General features: G+C 36.3%; 1 protein-coding gene across 1 annotated transcript in view; it reads right to left on the bottom strand.

Annotated features, from left to right (window-relative positions):
• Positions 1–20,808, bottom strand: part of LOC136026223 (polyamine-transporting ATPase 13A2-like) — a 124,790-nt gene that overhangs the window by 45,171 nt on the left and 58,811 nt on the right. The window contains exons 11-13 of the mRNA XM_065702560.1: positions 16,720–16,839; positions 5,167–5,448; positions 1,833–1,950 (exon numbers count right to left, since the gene is read on the bottom strand). Coding sequence (XP_065558632.1) covers positions 1,833–1,950; positions 5,167–5,448; positions 16,720–16,839 — 520 coding nt within the window. The remainder of the gene's footprint in view (positions 1–1,832; positions 1,951–5,166; positions 5,449–16,719; positions 16,840–20,808) is intronic.

Raw genomic sequence — 20,808 nt, 5'->3', positions numbered from 1 at the left:
ATTACTGTGACCCCCTTCTTTAATCCCATAGCATCTATTGTCAAAAGGTTGTATCAGCAATATCCCAGAAACAGCGAAGGGTATTTAATGGAAACTTCCAGAGTATGTTGAAGGGGATGTTGAATTAACCAAAGGTACTATGTGCATACTGATAGCACTACTGCCTCTTGAGACTGAACTGATTATTTATTGTAATTTCTATTCTTTTTGGGTTTCTCTTATTTATTGATAGTGTCTTATGGTCGTTATATGCTTGAAATACTATTGAACTTTCTTTTCAAAAAAATCTTTTTGTGGAAAAAGTTTTTAAAAAGTAACATCTTGAAAAATTGGAAAAAAAAAGAATTCAATTTTCAGCAGAAAAGGCATCCGTACGCACTTATGCAATTTTTGTAGTAGCTGAAAAACAAAAAACTATAGGAAAAATCGACAAAAAAGCTAAAAACATGTGACACACAGCATGAGAAGGTATAGCTTTCCTCTGAAAGTGTATTTGTCTTTGATTCCAAAACTTCCAGAAGTCGTACAAAGAATTCTACTGGTAGAGCGATGCCACTGGCAACTACAATTTAATTTCAAAGAATAACTAGCTGTTGGGGTGGCGCTTCGCACCACCCCAACACCTAGTTGGTGGGGGCGCTTCACGCCCCCAAGCCCCCCCCCCCACGCGTAAGTCGTTACGCGCCATATTAGTTACGCGCCATTGTAGTTATGTCCCTGTGTCCCACCTGTGAATGTAGAAAGATATATATATATATATATATATATATATATATATATATATATATATATATATATATATATATATGTTTTTAACTACGTAAAACTTGCGAATATACAACATTCTTCGATGTCCCATTGTCTGTGCATATAAATAGATTGTCAGGTTTACCGACTCTTGAACATGCAACATAAAATTGTCCATGGGAAAAACAATCCGTATTCAGATCTATACCTGATTATTCTAATGATTGCCCTTGAGCTTTGTTGATGGTGATTGCTAATCAAACATTCCCTGTGTCCCCGTCGTCATTTATACATCCCCCTGTGCCCCCGGCATCCCCCTTGTAGATGTGTCCCTGTGTCCGGGTCGTCATTTATATTCCCAGTATCACGGTCGTCATTTGTGGCCCAGTGTCTCATACTGTAATTTCTCTTTGAGCGTCCCGGTCGTCATTTATATTCCCTGTGTCCTGGTTTTTAGTTTTCTTTTTCTCCTTTATTTTTCAGTTTTTTTTCCTTTTTTTTCTTTTTTTTTTTCAGTTTTTTTTCCTTTTTTTTCTTTTTTTTTTTCAGTTTTTTTTTTTTAGTTTTTTTATTAGTTTTTAGTTTTTTTTTGTAGTTTTTACCTTTTTTTAGTTTTTTTTCTTTTTTAGTTTTTAGTTTTTTACCTTTTTTTATTTTTTTAGTTTTTTAGCTTTTTTAGTTTTTTAGCATTTTCTTTTTAGTTTTTTTTTTGTAGTTTTTACCTTTTTTAGTTTTTTTTTCTTCTTTTGTATTAATGCTAAAGCCAAGATTCGAACCTGGAACCTCTCGGACCTGGAACCTGGGACATAACGCTCTACCAACTCAGCTACTTCGGCTTGAATACATTCGTTTTTGAATTGGTATATGATGAAATAATTCAGACGTCATATAATGACGTCACTCGACAGGCAGACAGACAGACAACTTATTTTTATATATATATATATATATAAAGATATTTTTATTGATTGGTGGCTCTTTGAATATTTATATGTTCCATAGCATTTTTCACGTTTATTTTTAGTTTGATTTAGTTTTAGTAAGGTTAAACTGAAGCAATTAAGCTATGAAGAAAAAAGCCATACCAGTTACCATCAGAGTTCTAATATTTGCATTTCTTAGCTGTCTCACAACAGGAATTGTTTCTTTTTTCAATGTATTATGCATAATGAGGAGACCAATAAAATTCATGTCTGATTCCACCTGAAAAAGTGAGAGAATGGGTTGTAAAATAACCGACAAAAAAAAAAAAAAAAAAAAAAAATCAGACTGGCTCGATAACCATCGTAACGTTACGTGGTAGCCATAGTAATAGCTAAGATGCAAATTTTTGATGGAACCTGATGTCTCCCGTAAGAAATTCGTCAGTTGGCAGAATATCTGGCAGAACACAGTAAATGTAAAAAAGTTTGTCGATAGATTTTTCCAAAAAAACTTTACAAAAAGGACAAAAAATAAAAAAAAAAGCTTAAAATGGTCAATACAGGTACAACTCGCCAAATGACGTGATTACAAGCCAACTACCGAAAAATCACATCTGAAGGACGGATAAATAGCACAGATGTCGAGACTGACCTCACAAGCGATGATATGAAAACTTCAATGGTAAGGTTCTCCCGTAACTCCTCCGTAAAGTCTAAATCAGAGACGAATACCAACGCCGTATTCGGTACAAATAATAAAAAGAGCCAAACAATCACGATATTTAGTTAAATTTTTCGGTAATGCAAGGGAATAAAAAGTATTTTTCATATCAGGAGGTAAAGAAGTGAACAAGATATGTATAACATGAATTAGATAGGAATGGGCTGAGAAACAGTTCTATGCGGATGGCATCTAGGCGAGGAGCGTGTTTTGAGAAAGGTGTAATTCCATACGTGGTTTTTGAACTTCCCCCTGGAAGTTTCTATTTGTTATTTTCCTGCAATCCTACGGTTTTAGCGATCCAAGGTAAGAGAAGATTCTACTATCATTAAATTGCTGAGTTTAGTTTTATCCAACTATCAAAATTACGTTTTAAAATCTGGTTTGCAACTTTTAAATCGAAAAACACGTTAAAACTGTGTTGAAAATACGCAAATATACGAACATTTTCCTACATTCTAAGTGGTTAGATAATTCTTTCGGAAAAATAACTAAGCAATATCATAATTCTAGTAATAATGAGCAGACATGAAAGTAACAAATTCAATGATATAAACATCTTTTACTGGCATCTAAAGTTAAAGCCAACAGTTACAGGCTTATCACAAAACATTTCCCTTTTTTCCAGAATTTAACCGTTTGATTTTTGTTATTTTTTTACATATGTTATTCAGTTATGTAATTGAGCCTATTTTGAATCATTACTTTGTTTCATTTGTTGAAGTTTTTTTGCAGTTTGATTTATGTATTTTATTTACCCCTCAATTTTTAAGGGAAATGAATAAATAAAATCACCTCTTTCATAAGGAATATAAATGCAATAATAAATAATTGGATAATAAACAATAAATGAAATAACAAATAAAATATATAAAAGCAAAATAATCAATGCAATAATATAAATGCAAATTTCGAACAAAACATAACTTCTTAAGCAGCTTCATAGTTTATGGTTTAAGTTAATTGTACACCATAAATTGTTATATCAGAAGAAAAGAATAAACCTGAAAAGGTTATTACGTCCTTCCATCATAGCCTTTAAGAGTATGGACAATACTTTCAATCAGAAGATATTTCATTGATGATTAAAATACTAATCACCTCACCTTAATTCTTTGTCCGTCTTAATCAAAGGAATAGAAGCGCCCCTTCCCAATAAAAAAAATGGTATTCTCAAGAAACATGAGCGTGCCTCCCTATGAGTATTGATAACTTATAAGAATGGGAGCTGGAACTAGTCTTGACAAAAAATTATCAACGCAATCTAGCGTTTGGCAGCATTAGACTTTTTTTTCAGTGTAAAATTAAGAATGATTAATTTAATTTGTGTAATTGATATAATTAGGGTAGTAATAAGTGACTGATTTCAGTTTCAGACAGAGAAACGATTGCAAAGTTTGAAAATATGCTAATTGTTGCCGAAAAATAGATGGCCAAAAATTTTTGTCGACACTAGTGCCATTTCCCATGCTCTTCGGTTCCTTTCACCACAGTTCTCTAGAAGAGATTGGACAGTTTTTTTTTTATTCAGAAAATAAATTTAAGGTATGAATTTAAGCTAGATTAAATTTAATTTAATAATTTAGATTAAAATTCAGTAATCCTGATGAATTTAGAAGATGAGCACAATGTGAAGTTTTCTTTTGTTTATAGAGTCGTTTGCCTTTTAATTCACGTTGAGTATAAAGGATCATTTCAGGTATTATTCTTCAAAACAAAAGAGACGAAGAATTTACGAGTTACAGGGATATCTAGAAGTTCCAGATATAATAAATTTTATTCCCCCAACAAAAATATTTTAAGTTAAATCAAATTCATTAAAATTAGATTGAATTCAAGATATGAAAATAAACTAAATTCAATTATATTTAAAAAGTTAAATTAAATTTAGAAAATTTAAATTTTTCTCTATAGCAGAATTTTTTTTTTACTTTTCATAATTTCTTATGGACATAAACATTTATCGAGGGTCAATTAACCCAGATGACTTAGATTAAGGACTTGGGATGAAAGACCCAGGGGTGGAAATATTTTCTTATTTGTATAGATATTTGTATTTTGAGTAGCGTTGTGCATAATAGAAAAATAATAATAAAAAAAAACAATATTAAAGAAAAACTGTAAGGAACATTCACGAGTTATATGCCCAACAATTATTTATGTCGAAGCTACTAGTGGGGAATTAGGATGCATTGACTCATTACTTCATATCTTGTTATCCTACTAAGACTAAATACTAACGACTATTCAATTTCAATTTACCCATCTAGGAAAAACAAGGGCCATTAAATTTGTAATTTAGTATTACCCAGATTATGCCAGCTTATTTTAAGCTCTGTGTCTAAAGCATCCTCGAACGTCAAATTAACGCCGCAACTTTGCATTACTGGTGTGCCAATAATACATCACTGAGTTGTGCAAAGTTCAACTTTAAAGCGTGAATTTTATGAGTGGTCAATCAGAGTTAAGAACTAATCCACAATTTTTCAATCAGAAAATATGGAAAGTTTGAAATGTAGTTTTCCTATCTGTGTTATGTATCTGGTAAAAGATGCAAATACATTGTACTGGTCGGGAAAGAATTTCATTAGTAGCTGGGAATATAAGCTCTCAAGCTAGTTCCATAACATTTCAGTTTTCTGTTTCTACAGCATAAATGTATCGTTAATATCAAAGAAAAACCCAAATCACTCGTAAATTTTGGATTTTTATATCAACATGTGTGACTGTGGTGTGGCTGGGGGGAGGAAGAGTATAGCATCCTACAAAAAATACCTGTTCTCTTTGAATCCGTTGAACAGTTTTCCAAGTGACCTTAGAATGAAGTTGCTTATGAGAAAGTGCCAGCACTCTGTAGCCTCGAGCAGTATAAGCTCGGAGTAGGTCATGAAACTTCTCTGGAACTGTTTCTTCCCGGCAGATCAAGTGAATCTTCTCTGGAGATCCTTTACAAAAGAGGTCCATGTACCTTTTTCCTAATGTTCGGACGATTACGGAGGTTCTCTGCAAACTAGAGCTGAATGGAAATTGACGAATTATTCCAACTTCATAATCAATCTGAAATTATAAGCAATGTCATAACAATTGTGAAAATTGGGCTAATTTTACTAGAGGAAAAGTAAAGAAATAAGCTTTCTATAATTTCGACCCACGCAAGTTACCAAAAGCAATTCAAGAGATATTGAGTTACAAAACATTCTTAAAACAAAGAAAAATAGAGCCAGAGAGAGGGAGAGAAAAAAAGAGAGAGAGGGAGGGAAAGAAAGAAAGAGAGAGAGAGAGAGAGAGAGAGAGAGAGAGAGAGAGAGAGAGAGAAAAAGCTCGCGTTTTTTTCTTACATGTTTTAAAACCTTTGTCTTATAAAAAAATTGCTTTATGAGATCCAAACTCGGTGCATTTGACATAAACTATTTGCTTTACAAAATTATTACTATGTAAGACAGATTTCATGCTCCCAAACTTTTTAGGCAGCGTTTTGATGTTTGAAAACCATATCTTGTCTACATTTTTTATTTTTTTATTTTTTTGGGGGGGGGGGGGTACTTAATAGCAGAAAAATAAACAAAGCTTGAATTGAGTAATAAATCTTGAATCCGTCTTATTGTATCGTTTTGTAATATTACAAAATGGTAACGATACCAATTTGGAAAATATTAGCAAATAATACTTGGTAGCACAGACTTAGTCCAAAACTAAATAACTGATCACAACTGGGATTGAATTCATGCCCCTTGGACAAAGAATTCTCACACCAGCACGCCAACTTAGCCAGGACGGCATTGAACAGACTGGGATGGAGGAAGAGAGTGCATAGCTGTTTTGGCCTCAGGCGGATTAGTGCTGCAGTCAGTTGTTAGTATTAGTAGCTTTTTTTTAAAGACTGAAATAAAAAGCAGAGAGCGGTCAAAAAACACAAATTCACCCGAAGGCCGTTGTCATGGAATGCCCAGTCCATGCTTTCATTTTTGTTTAAATTAGATTCAATAATCTCACTAAGTATAGGTTTACTAAATTAAGTTAAAAATTTAATTCAAATAACATTTTAGATCTAAGTTAGATTTAATAAAATAATTTTATGATCAAACTGAAACTTAAATTTAGTTGACCGAGTTTCGCTTGGCAAAAAGAAAATCTCTGTCGCAGAGCAGCTGCTATTTCTTTTTATTTCACTCGCTGTGGAAAGTAAAACCAATAGGGTATTAACGTCTGGATATTTGTGAATTCATTCATATGAAAAAGGTTTTCCAGAATTAATTAAAGCCACAAACGATCTTCCTTGAAAACATGATCTATCTAGATTCTGTTCGTCTTAATCCCCCAAAACGATTCCTGTTTCCGGATATTGATATATCCAAAGTTAAGCTCAGTTAAACAACGTTAACTCGTGCCGCTCGCTGCTCAAAGTTTGAAAAAATCCAAATTTGTGGAGAAAAAGCTTACATATGGAACCATAACTCCAGAATGGTAAGTAGTAAGAACCGGCTTAATATCTCAAAGAAAACCAATATTGTTCATGAAAATTTATATTCTATACATTAGTTTTATTATTTTAAGTCAAGCAGAGTTGCAACAGCCTTTAGCTCCAACAACGTGACCTGGTACCACTACGAGCCTGTTTGGAAGCACTCTAAAAATGTTACGGGATTTTGCATAAACTCTCTCGGAATTGACATGTTTTTTTTCATTAAAGAGTATTTACAAACTCGGTTTTCAAACATAATGAGCCTTTTGTTCAACATGGGAATTATTTTGTTGTTATTTTTGTTGAGTTAAAATCAAGTTTGTGGACTATGATGAAAAATTTAGAACCATGACTAATTGGAAGTAAAAATAAAGCAAAGACAGATAGTCGAGTCAGAGGCGATGCTAGCATAAACTTTTTTCCAAATTGCAAAATACTGATATAATTTCATTTATTGAAGGATAGTCTATCATCCATCCTAGGCCTTTTTGGTCGATAGGCAAAGAGCAAAGGTAATTTAAGTAGTCTATCAGTTCTATGAGCCATTTGAAGGGAATTGGAGACATAAAATAAAATCTTTTCTAGAATTTATGACTGACCATGTCGACTGGACTTGCAGACAATTGGGAAACCGAGATTGCTCACGAGATTGTTCATATAGGCTTTGCCCACCAAGAAAGCCCTACTATGTCCACTAAACCTGTATGCCAAACGATGGACAGAATTCGATTTGAATCACAGGCAAACAAGCGACCTAAGCTTTTTAGGACTCGCCTGCCTAGAGATCTCAGACGGGCTACCGAATCTTAGGATTGACACAGGACCGACAAGTACCCTAGACTTGCAGGCGGACGGGTAGACCAATATATATATATATATATATATATATATATATATATATATATATATATATATATATATATATATATATATATATATATATAAATAAGTTGTCTGTGTGTGTGTGTCGAGTGATGTCATGTTTGTGTGTCGACTGACGTCATGTTTGTCGACTGACGTCATTATAAGGATTGAGCTGTATGCGTCATGAAGTTGTTTGTCGACTGACGTCATGTTTGTCAACTGATGAAATTACGTACCGGGACACAAATGACGACCCGGACACAGGGAATATAAATGACGACCGGGAACCTCAAAGAGTAATTACAGACTGGGACACCCGGACACAAATCACAACCGGGACACAGGGAATATAAATGACGACCGGGACACAGGGACACAACTACAACGGGGACGCCGGGGGCACAGGCGGGATATATAAATGACGACCGGGACACAGGGATTGTTCGAATAGAAATTACAGACCGGGACACCGGGACACAAATGACGACCGGGACACCAGGACACAGGGAATATAAATGACGACCGGGACACTCAAAGAGAAATTACAAACTGGGACACCGGGACATAAATGGCGATCGGGACACAGGGAATATAAATGACGACCGGGACACAGGGACACATCATTAGAATAATGAGGAATAGATCTGAATACGGATTGTTTTTCCCATGGACAATTATATGTTGCATGTTCAAGAGTCAGTAAACCTGACAATCTATTTATATGCACAGACAATGGGACAGCGAAGAATGTTGTATATTCGCATGTTTTACATAGTTAAAAACACCCACATATATATATATATATATATATATATATATATATATATATATATATATATATATATATATATATATATGTTAAAAACATATATATATATATATATATATATATATATATATATATATATATATATATATATATATATATATATATATATATCTGTCTATCTCTATTCACAGGTGGGACACAGGGACACAACTACAATGGCGCGTAACTAATATGGCACGTAACGACTTACGCGCGCGGGGGGGCTTGGGGGGGGCAACACCAACTAGGTGTTGGGGTGACGCGAAGCACCACCCCAACAGCTAGTATATATATATATATATATATATAATATACATATTATATAACATATTATATATATTATATAATATATATAATAGCGGTGGTGAGGCTATAGCACCTTGTCGAATACCTTTATGTACGAGGATGGAACTGTCAATTAAGTCAGAGTTTTTACCAGAAAGTGACTTGGCCTTTACATTTAATCTCCAATACATGTTTCAAAGGGTAGCTATTAGAGAACTGTTGATACCACGAAGCAGAGCAGCTGGTAAAAGTTGCCGGTGGATTCCAGATTATAAAGCTCTGCTGATATCATGGGTGGTAAGAAACAGTGGATCCTCAGACGAGGCGGTCTCGGGTATAACATTTGCAAGGATAGAGTGGATGTGCTCACGGCTAAGACCGTTTTTAAAACCGAACTCATTTTCTGGCGTGGAGCAAGTCTGACTGAACACATTGATCACAAGGGATTCCATTAGCTTGCACAATACAGGAGAAACAATAATTGGGCGGTACGACAGGCAATCGGTGCTATCTTTACCCTTTTTGCAAACAGGTGTATGATCCCGGTACAAAAAGGATCCGGAACTTGCTCAAAACTGAAAATCATTTGATAGAGTAGTTCTAAATGATTTATAAGGGACGAAGACGCGTGAACGAGATGCATACCACATAACTGATCAGTGCCACTAGAATGTTTCTTCTTCAGTTTCAGTATCGCGTCGCGAAATTTATGGGTTTTCACGACAAGCCCAACATCACAACTGTGGGACTCGAAGGCCTGATCAAGCTCTAGGTTGAACTTTCTTTCGAGATTATCATTCGGAGCAGCGAAGTCCCTGTTGAAGTGTTTTACCAGCTCATCGTCAGTAAGAGCGGCTTGATTAAGCGGCACAATACCGGCCTTCCACTTTACAAACTTCCAAAAGGCTATTGGATCATTGTGAAGAGACTGGCTATGCATATCAATTACGTTTGCTCTATATTTGGCAAGTTTCTTGGCGAACTGACGCTTTGCAAATACGCAAACTTGGTTGGTTACTCCGTGCTTAGGCCAACTGCAATCCGTCCATAGTCGGAGCCAGAACTCGGACCTTTAACAAACTAGCACTAGATTAGGGTTCAGGACCATGAAACTACTTCCAAACCAATGCGAATGCGACGAGAAGGCACTGCCGCAAGTTCAACACAACGAAGATCGTGCGTTATTTCACTACAGTAGACATTTAAGAGGATTTGTTTCTCTTCTTTGGGTTGACTGAATGGCCGCTGGAGTAACTGGAAGGGTATCTCGATTTTCGAAAGCGTATTGTCTAGCACTGTATCGTATAAGATTTTATTGGTCTTATTCCACTCCTTCTTTACTGAGGGTTTTCAACTCTTACCACGGTTTTGAGACTTGGAACTATCGGTTACAAAACTGTTCAGGATTGGGAAATGATCAGAAGCACCAAAAGAAAAATTGACATGGCATGGTTCAGGGGGAGTAAACACAGGAGAACAAAGCATAAAGTCCAAGTATGATGTTGAACCAGAATTATGGATATAAGTGAAGGGAGAGTCATTGTCAATATGTCAAGTCGTATGTATGTGTGTATATTTATTTCCCATTAAAAGAAACAGATGGAGTATAAGATAAAAAAGCAAAAAACACACTACAAAAGAATACACAAACACAAAAAAAATGAAGAACAAATGGATATCTAACTACAAAAAACAAAACCTATTGCCTCAAAATAATTGCCCAAGGATGAGTAACAATATTAGAGTTATATCTGGCGATCTGGGCTATGATCGTTTCATTAGGGTCGACAATTCCATATCGACTTGTCACAATGAGGTTACTTGTAAATGGTGGAAGCCGTAAGAGGTACTTCGTATATTTATAATTTATAGTCCGCAATTCTTTCTTATCTTCCTTTTGGATTATCCTCCAAAAGGGACTTAAATACAGATAATGGGGTAGTGCCATTGCATTGTACAGATGGGCCAAAATCCGCCGATCGAACTGACGCTTATAAACTACAACACTGCTATACGCTAAAAAGGTCCGTTTCTCCAGATGACTCTGAAAAAGATGACGCGTTTCAAGCATAGACCGACCAATAGGGATCCCCAAATAAACTATGTGTTCGGCAAGCCGAACAGTAGCACCACCCAGCCTTACATCAACAGCAGACCCTTGCTTAGCATTAATCATCATCACATCTCATTTCTCCTCATTAAACTGAAGGCCTATTTTTCTAAATTCTACTTGAAACTGGATAAAATTCTCCTCTAAACCGCGAAGGAGGCGGCTCAGATTAAGTACATCGTCTGCACAGCTTATTAACGATAGATCAATTCCTCTCAGAATGTATGTCAGATCTGACTTAGACTGCGATTTGACGATGCTGTTGTTAAATGCGGTACGTGATGTCAATGCACCCTGCCTTACACCTTTTTTAACAGGTAGCACCGGGTTATTTGGCTCGCTTTTGCAGAGCAGCTGGCACAAGATCGAGCAACATGGTCCAAGAATGTCTCTAAGATCATCGATGCCGGGCGAGGTGGAAACGCCTGATTCCCGCCACAAGTACAAGTACCGGGTTATTTGTCAGGTTTGGTGTTTTTGGTAGCTTAAGCTCAGCTTTTAAATTTTGATAAAAATCATATAAAAGGTTTAACATACATGGGTCAACATCTGCTAGGCCCATATCTAAAATAATCTGCTCATGAATTAGTGAATCGAAGGCCCTTCTAACATCATGTGCAGGGAGAGCTATGCTCTCACCGCTTTTCTCAGCATCTATCAAGGCCGAAACAAGAGCAGAAAGAGCGTGGCCACAACCTAGACTAGGCTGAAAACCGAACGGATGGTCTGGAACTGTGCATTTTGGCCGCAGTTCATCAACAATAAGTGCCTCAAATGACTTGCAAACAACTGTAGCCACAGTTATAGGTCGAAATGACGAGGACTGGCAAAGTGGCTTTCCCTTTTTAGGCACAGGTGTTAGTATTCCTATTGAAAAAGAATCAGGCACAATACCCAGGCTAAGAATCATTTGAAAAAGAAGGGCAAGGTGCTCAAGGAACATCTCGCTGCAAAACAGCAGTTGCTGAATTGATATACTATCACAACCACACGATTTCTTATTTTTAGTTTTCTAATAGCAGTACGGATAGAACACCTCGTAATTATAACACCCAGACTGTTTTCTTCTCGCTTACGTGAGAAGAAATCATCCAGTTTCACACCGAAACTTTTTTGTAGCCGGATATCAGGAGCCGAAAATTCATATCTATAATGCTGAAACCAATTATCTCGAGATATTGAGGTCATTGTTACATGAGATCTTTCTTTAAACAATGAAGACCATAGTTTGTTCGGGTGGGTAAGGACAGCCTGAGATGAAGAACGAACAATTGCACTACGGTGTAATGAAAGTTCTTTCGCGAATTTACGTTTACAGGGTTCGGACAGGTCGGTTCGTTTCAAATTATAGGCTCTGTCCTATTTTTATAGGATTTCCCGGGCCCAAATGTAGGCCAAATATAAGATTCGGAAGTCCTCGGGATCAGATCTATGGTAGATGGCGCGGGATGCCTGGTCGCATAAATTACCAAGTTTCATCCTGATCCCTCCAATCTTAGCGTTTTCCATGATTTTAGGTCCCCCCCAAATTCCCCCCAATGTCACCAGATCCGGTCGGGATTTAAAATAAGAGCTTTTAGACACGATATTTTTCTAAATATCAAATTTCATTGAGATCCGATCACCCGTTCGTAAGTTAAAAATACCTCATTTTTCTAATTTTTCAGAATCAACCCCCCCAAACTACCCCAAAGAGAGCGGATCCCTTCTGGTTATGTCAATCATGTATCTAGGACTTGTGCTTATTTTTCCCACCAAGCTTCAGCCAATCCCTCCAATCTAAGCGTTTTCCATGATTTTAGGTCACCCCAAACCCCCTCCAATGCCCCAGATCCGGTCGGGATTTAAAATAAGAGCTTTGAGACACGATATCCTTCTAAATATCAAATTTCATTGAGATCCGATCACCCGTTCATAAGTTAAAAATAACTCATTTTTTATAACTTTTCAGAATCACCCCCCTCCCAACTACCCCAAAGAGAGCGGATCCGTTCTGGTTATGTCAATGATGTATCTAGGACTTGAGCTTATTTTTCCCACCAAGTTTCAGCCCAATCCCTCCACTCTAAGTGTTTTCCAAGATTTTAGGTTTCCTCCTCAAAACTCCCCCAATGTCAACAGATCCGGTCGGGATTTAAAATAACAGCTCTGAGACACGATATCCTTCCAAACATCAAATTTCATTAAGATCTGATCAACCGTTCGGAAGTTAAAAATACTTCTTTTTTTCTATTTTTTTCTGAATTAACGGGCCCCCCACTCCCCACCCCCCAGATGGTCAAATCGGGAAAACGACTATTTCTAATTTAATCTGGTCCAGTTCCTGATACTCCTGCCAAATTTCATCGTCCTAGCTTACCTGGAAGTGCCTAAAGTAGCAAAACCAGGACCAACAGACAGGCAGAATTTGCAATTGCTATGTCACTTGGTTAATACCAAGTGCCATAAAAACACTATGCTACAATGAGATTAACCGACCAGACGGACCAAAGGATGATGAGGTGATAAACGATAAAAAGCTGATTCCGACAACCTTCCATGCAGGAGGGCCAACTTTGCACTTCTATCAGGGACATCAAACTTACGAATTATCTTACCATTGCTATACCAAGGGGGGAGATAAAGTAAAAATTTACAATATCTGAAATAAAAAGTCCAAATCTGATTAACATCATTTTTCTTTAGAAGGGGATAAAGACCAGATAGATAAAGGACAGATTGATCACAGAATGTAGCATATAGCCTACCCAGTGCACGTCTATTATACTTCCCTTGATTAGCAAATATCTTAGAATAGCCCATTTGAATAACTGGGCCTTATTCACATCAGCCAGCCAGCGTTCAGAGAGGAAACACATAAGTTGCAAGAACTCCAGTCTCATTAAGCAGAGACTGCTAGCCTATATACTGATCTTCGCTCATTTCGGACAGGCCCAACATGACAAAAACAAAACATAGGCTACCAAGTCAACACAACAGCATAGTCCAGGCAGAAGGAGCTTACTAAGCCCAACACAAAGCATTAGTTAAGCATTAATTATCAATCTACACCAAGAGACAGAAAATTGCAAATCATGAGCAATGTTCTTAGTGCTCTTCAGCCGAAAATATAGGAATAATAGGATTTTAGCCAAAATATAGGCATTTTATAGGAGTGCAGTAAAATATAGGAATTTATTGGAATTTATAGGCAAGTCCGAACACTGCGTTTACTATGAATTCGAAGCTTATTCACCCAACCGTCTCGTGGACAGCCAGCCTCACGCCAAACCGAAAGCCAAAATCTTGCCGAATTACACGCATTGTGCAGATTAACATTTGCAGACCAGCCTTCCAGGAGGAGGCGAAACACTAATATTTAAATCAATATTGAAAAACAACGGAAAATGGTCTGATGTAAAATTTGAATCAGAAACAAGAACCTCACTCGATGTAACTGATCGAGTGTGCATAACATGACCTAGGTTTGACACATTTCCCGAATTATGAATATATGAAAAATTCTTATTCTTAGACGCGAGTATGAATTCATCAGCTAGCATACTGAATAACATATTAGCACGATTAGAACTTGAACTGTTGTTGCCGCTCAGGTTTTCAAGATCACAGTTAAAGTCACCTGTTATCAGACACGAAAGTCCAAACGCTTTTATTTTATCAATACACTTCGATAGCCTTGAAATACTTACGGCAAACAGTCTATCTGATCGATCATTACGATAGTCCGTAGGGAGATACACGTTCACGATAACCATATCTTGGATTTTGACGGCAAGAAAGTCTAATGCCGAGTCAAACATATAAGTGGATAGAGAGGATCTAACGTAAGTCGCAAGGCTGCCAGATGGCCGACCATAAGTGCGAGAGCGTTTGGCTTCGACCGTAAAAGCCTAATGGTTAGGTGACAGGTTCAATAAGGTAAGCCTGAGAGAGGTTGCAAAATGTTCCTGCAAACACACAATATCATATCTTGAAAGAAGGTCCTCGATAAAAACAGTCCGGTTAAGGAGATTTCTATTTAAATTCCACGTTGCAACTATATGCTCAGCACAGGCAGGTTCTATATTCATTTTGGTAGGGAATTCGTATTGATTATCGCTTAATTAGCCAAACATCTTATGTTATAGCATGTATGGCCTTTCTTTTTCCATAAGATGCAGAACATATCTTTAGTGCACATATTGTCCTTCGTGGACGTGTGATCAGAAGCACCACAACCACCACATATAGGTGTCAATATGCAATTAATCGCTAAGTGACCAACTCTATGGCATGAATAACAGCTTTTTGGGAAAAATTTGAATTCTTCAGCAGGCAGCTTCTCATAAACGATTCGGACTGAGACTAAAAGAAAGTCTTCAAGATCCTTCCTGGTCCTGAAATACAGCTTGAACACTTTGGAGCGCTCAAAGTTACCAATTTCTATTGCTTTTAATGCACTTGCAACAAGGGACCATATCAGTATGTGTCATACTAGGTTGAACCTGTTTCAAAACAGCAATAAACATTTTCTCTTTGAGCATGACAGAGACCTCAGGCTTACTAACTTTCATTTTCTCAACGATCTTTTCAGCAGAACATTTGGACTTGACGAAGAGTTTCCAGTCCTGTCTCACCTTTTTTAGCTCACTTATTTCGGATGAGTTGGGACACATGCTATCCAAAAACTGCTTGCAAGCAACGGTATTATCGAGAGACTTTGGCATTTTAAGAACAACGGCATAGGATGGCTGGGGATTAACTGTTACAGGATTGGCAGGACCTGGGAAACTACTCGCCGAAGGGCAGCAGAGGCTCTGTGCTTTAGCCGTAGACACAAAGTTCTTAAATTCTAGACATAAATCATTTACCTTGAGGGTTAACGTAGCGCTTGCCTCACCAGAAATTGTAGGGACTTCGTCTGGTTCGTATATAACGAACTTAGACAGGACCACTGAATTCTTATTACAGTCGTCAAGAACTTTAAAAATTTCTGAAAATGTATCTGCAATTTTCAGCCTTTCGGTTGGCCGAGTAGCATAATTCGCCACAGACCAAATCATTTTCTTCGCTTCGCTCACCAAATCGTCGGCGACAAAATTGCAACCAGTTCTGATAATATCGGCATTTGCATTTCCTTTCGATTTCGCCCGCACGGCAAAATTTAGTATAACATTATGTACTAGTCTATTCGGCTGCATCCCATGAAATGAACCCAGTTCACACGCAGTTCCTGACTGAACAGTCCAGACAAAGAAAAATCTTTTTCACTAAATAAAACTTGGCAAAAAGCCACACAGCTAAAGCAGCTCATATAGTTTCAATAATATAGTTCAAATGCCAGTAAACCGTTCAAACAAGTTAATTTGGCAACGTAGAAGCACTGAATCAACGAACATCGAAAACTAGGTCAAGTTTAAATTTTAAACTAGATTTCAATTCATAATCCTCTTAGTCAATTACTGATTAGTCAAATTACTGAATCAATACTGATGTATACATGTATATATTTTCGACGGAACGCCTTAAATTAGATATTGTCATAAATTAGGTATTCTCATTAAATGGACTTATCCCCATTTGAAAATTTATTTATTTTATGTATATATAACATATAAAATAATTTTTCGTTTAATAATAGAGATTCATTAAATACAGAATACTTCTTGTTTAAGATATTTTTTCCAAAACAAAAATCTTCGAATAAAACAAAGTCAAACAAGATGACAGCAAAATAAGAAAAAATAAAATGATTGAATGACATTCATTTAAGAAAGTTCTCTTAATAAAACCAAAAGAAAAAAGAAGAGAGAAACGTACAAAAACTTCAACGTCTGAAGGCACTAGCTTCTCAGGGCTTGACTCAGTGGCTCTCTTCGCACCATATTCAGGGTAGCTTGACGAATGAAAAACAACATTTGGAAGATCAGCCAAGTCTGACTAGGGAAAAAATCTATTATAATTTAGGAATTTATATGATACATATACGGGTAAGACACAAGAGCCTTAGAATCGTAAACAATAATCAATAAACAAACAAAAAATTATGATCAAGTAATCTACGTGAATGTTTCAGATTCCGATGCCTTAACGTACGCGGGGGAAGCCTCACTGTCGGAATCTCCGAAATAAAAATTCACAGCAGCTTATTTAAATTACAAAATAACATTTTGGTGTAGGAAAAGAAAACAGTAGTGGCTATAGGCTTTTGCAATTTTGTAGGTATAACAACTTAGTTATATCCAATACGGTATTTGGTCACAAAATGGCCCATAAGTTGAGATGATGTTCACGTGATGGTAAGACAGCAAACCTTATTGATTATGTTATTGTAAACAAAAGACTAGCAGGATCAATACAAGATCCTAGGGTGTATAGGAGTGCTGTTATTGAAGTTAAAAGTAAAGATCACCATCTAGTAGTGTCTAAGGTTAATTTAAAGCTGAAATTTCGGAAGGGTAACTACCTCCCAGAAAATTATGATGTCGGTAGACTCCAGGATGAAAATTTGAGAAAAAACTTCCAGGAACAGTTGAATACTAAACTTGAGTTTAAAATTTGACAATGTGGAAGATGGATGGAATAATTTCAGAAAAACAATTTGTGAAGTTGCTGATGGGCTTTGAATAGACGGCATAATAGTAAAATATTATAGTCGCATGTTAATAAATTGAACGGGAGTAGCCAATCCGGACTAGTCCCAGTTAGAGATAGAAATGGGGCCACAATTAGTGATAAGGAAAAAGTTAAAGAAAGATGGGTGGAACATTTTGAGAATGTGCTAAATCGAGAAACAGTAGCAGGAAAAGATAAAGATGAAAATGAAAAAGTTTGTGATACCTTGGATGTGAAGGAAGATTTGTTTAGTGAGGAAGAATTAGCGACAGTACTAAAAGGATTAAAAAATAATAAGGCTCCAGGTGCTGATAGTATGATTAATGAGTTTCTTAAATATGGTGGCTCTGAGCCAGGTTAGGAGTAAGCTACTGAAGATTATGAACGTGATTTTTGAAAAAGGGGAAGTACCCAATGATTTTATGAAAATCTTAATTAAACCACTGTATAAGAAAGGTGACAAGAGTGGGTGTCGTAATTATCGAGCCACTAGTCTGGTCTCTGTAGGTAGCAAATTACTGAGTAATATGATACTTTTTAGACTGAGAAATGCTACAGATAAAATCTCAAGGGAAGAACAGTGCGGTTTTGGAAAATATATAGGATGTGTCGACCAAGTTTTCACTCTTAGGTTAATAATTGAGAAGTCCCTTTGTTGTCAAACACCTTTGGTCCTCAGTTTTATCGATTATGAGCAAGCTTTCGATTCTGTTGATAGAAGAGCGTTAGTAAAGGTCTTACCCTTATATGGTATACCACAAAAATTCATTAAAGTGATTTGTGCTATATACGAGAATAATACTGCTTTGGTGAAGGTAGGAAATGAGGTTAGCAGCTGGCTTTGTATTAAATCAGGAGTTAAGCAGGATTGTGTTCTATCCCCCTTTATATGGATCATTTTGATGGACTTCGTCTTACGGAGCACAGGAAAGGCAATTGGAGACCAAGGAATAAAATGGAGAGGAAAAACACTCCTGGACTTCGATAATGCTGCTGATTTAAGCATATTACATGAAAGTGTGAGCAAAATGATGAATTTTTAGAGGTTTTCCGAGTTCAGGGTGCTAGAATAGGTTTGAAAATTAATGTGAAGAAGACTAAGTCACTAAGGCTAGGAATAAGTGAGGATGAAAAGGTGACGTTGGGTAACGAAAAGATTGATCAGGTTGGCAGCTTCACTTACCTTGGTAGTATTATTAGTAAAGATGGTGGGAGCAGTGAAGATGTTAAAAGTAGAATAGCTAAGGCTCAGGGTGTTTTTTCACAGTTGAAAAAAAGTTTGGAAGAATAGAAAGATAAGTCTGCAAACCAAAATTAGAATATTGGAAGCTACAATGATAACAGTGGTCAAATATGGCTCTGAAGCATGGGCGCTCCCAAAAGCAGATGAAAATTTACTAGATGTTTTCCAGAGAAATTGCCTACGGATTGTTCTGGGTACCCGGCTGACTGACCGTATTTCAAACAGTAGGTTGTACGAAAAATGGGTTCAGTCCCGCTTTCTAGGGCTATAATGAAAGAAAGGTTGAGATGGCTAGGCCACGTTCTACGGATGAAGGATGACATATTACCGAAGATTGTCCTTTTTGGCTAACCGTCTGGGGCTACACGGAAAGCAGGTCGTCCTTGTCTGGGCTGGGAGGATGTCATAAATAAAGATTTAAAGGAAATGTGAACTTCCTGGGAGGGTGTAAAGTGGGAGGCTTTAAATAGATTGGGTTGGAGGAGTCTGCGTAGCTGTGTTGGCCTCAGGCGGCTTGGTGCTGCAGTGAGTTATTAGTATTAGTAGTAGTATTTTCTTTTACCCCCCCCCCTCCCTAAAAAAATCTGAGTAAGAGCCAGTACTGGTCACGCCAAATACACACTTGTTGAGAAAATAAAATTTAAATTATTGGTCATTCAGTAGAATCTAGTTATTTAGAGTATATCAAGATAAAAGTGCATTTGTAAGAGGCTTTAACGGACGAACCAAAGGTCTAAGGCAATTTGAAAATGAAAAATTCAGAGAGCTTACTGAAAAGGAATTTTATACTTCCGTAAGTGTGCTCGATGACAGAATCATCCTTACTAAGCCGTTAATTGAATGTCACGAAAATGTGAACGATTTGAACGGCAAGAATTGTCAAGTATTCTTTTTAGGGGTTTCTAATTTCAATCAGCACAAAAAGTATTAAGAAGGCCTTTGGGGAGAGGGGATAATTTTTGCCTAACACCTACGCAAGACTGTATCCAACAAATTTTTAAAGTTTCTTTGCGATCAAATTAACACCGTAGCAATGCATAGAGGACAGACAGACACAAATACAGATACGATCTAATATGTGTATATATGTGTATACGAATATATATATTTATATATATATATATATATATAGATAAATATATATATATATATATATATATATATATATATATATATATATATATATATATATATATATATATATATATATATACTGCCAAATCAATGTTTGTATACATAGAAATAATGTTTACATTGTTTAGATGTATACAAACATAATAAAAGCATTTATTTGGCAGTATCTGAGCAATTATTAAAAAATCAAATGGAAGAAAATTATCATTTAACAGATGTTTCAACAACAGGAATAGATTGCGAGATCTAAATGACCTTGGTTAAACTCTGTAACAAGTAGTCACTGCATTTTCAGTTCCATAATGGTTTTTATCAGCAAATAAAGCACCTGCCGATGGACGCACCTCCTTCCGGGTTACTGACAAATATTTATGTGGAACATCTAGAAAATTGGGTGTTAAATACATATTTCTTGAACTTGATATCTATTGGGGACGATATATAGATGACAGAATATTACTTTGGAATTATGGGGAAAATAAACATAGTTTTTTTTTTAGATTACCTATATACATATGACAGAAATTTAGAATTTACCTTTGAAATTGAAATTGCAAATAAAATATCACTCCTAGATGTGTTAATTATTCGTAGCATAGATAAACTCAATTTAACTATTTACAGAAAACCAACACAAAACAATAAATATCTTCATCTGAAATCAAATATCCCCCCCCCCCCCAACAATTTAAAAGAGCTATGGTAATCTCTCTCATTGATCGTGCCCTAAATATTTGTTCTGATTCCCACATCACAGCAGAAATAAACTTTATCAAGCACATACTTTTTGGAAACAGTTATCCCATTTTACTTATTAATAATTCAATAAACTGTAGACTGAAAAGACACTCCCGTAAAATCAATGGTATTTTACCATTTGAGCATCCCGATAAACCCTCAAATATAATATACCTCCC

The sequence above is a fragment of the Artemia franciscana genome, chromosome 4 (genome assembly GCF_032884065.1).
Source record: "Artemia franciscana chromosome 4, ASM3288406v1, whole genome shotgun sequence".
NCBI lineage: Eukaryota > Metazoa > Arthropoda > Branchiopoda > Anostraca > Artemiidae > Artemia > Artemia franciscana.
Note: the sequence above shows the minus strand (reverse complement) of the source record. Positions and strands in the feature narration are given on the sequence as shown.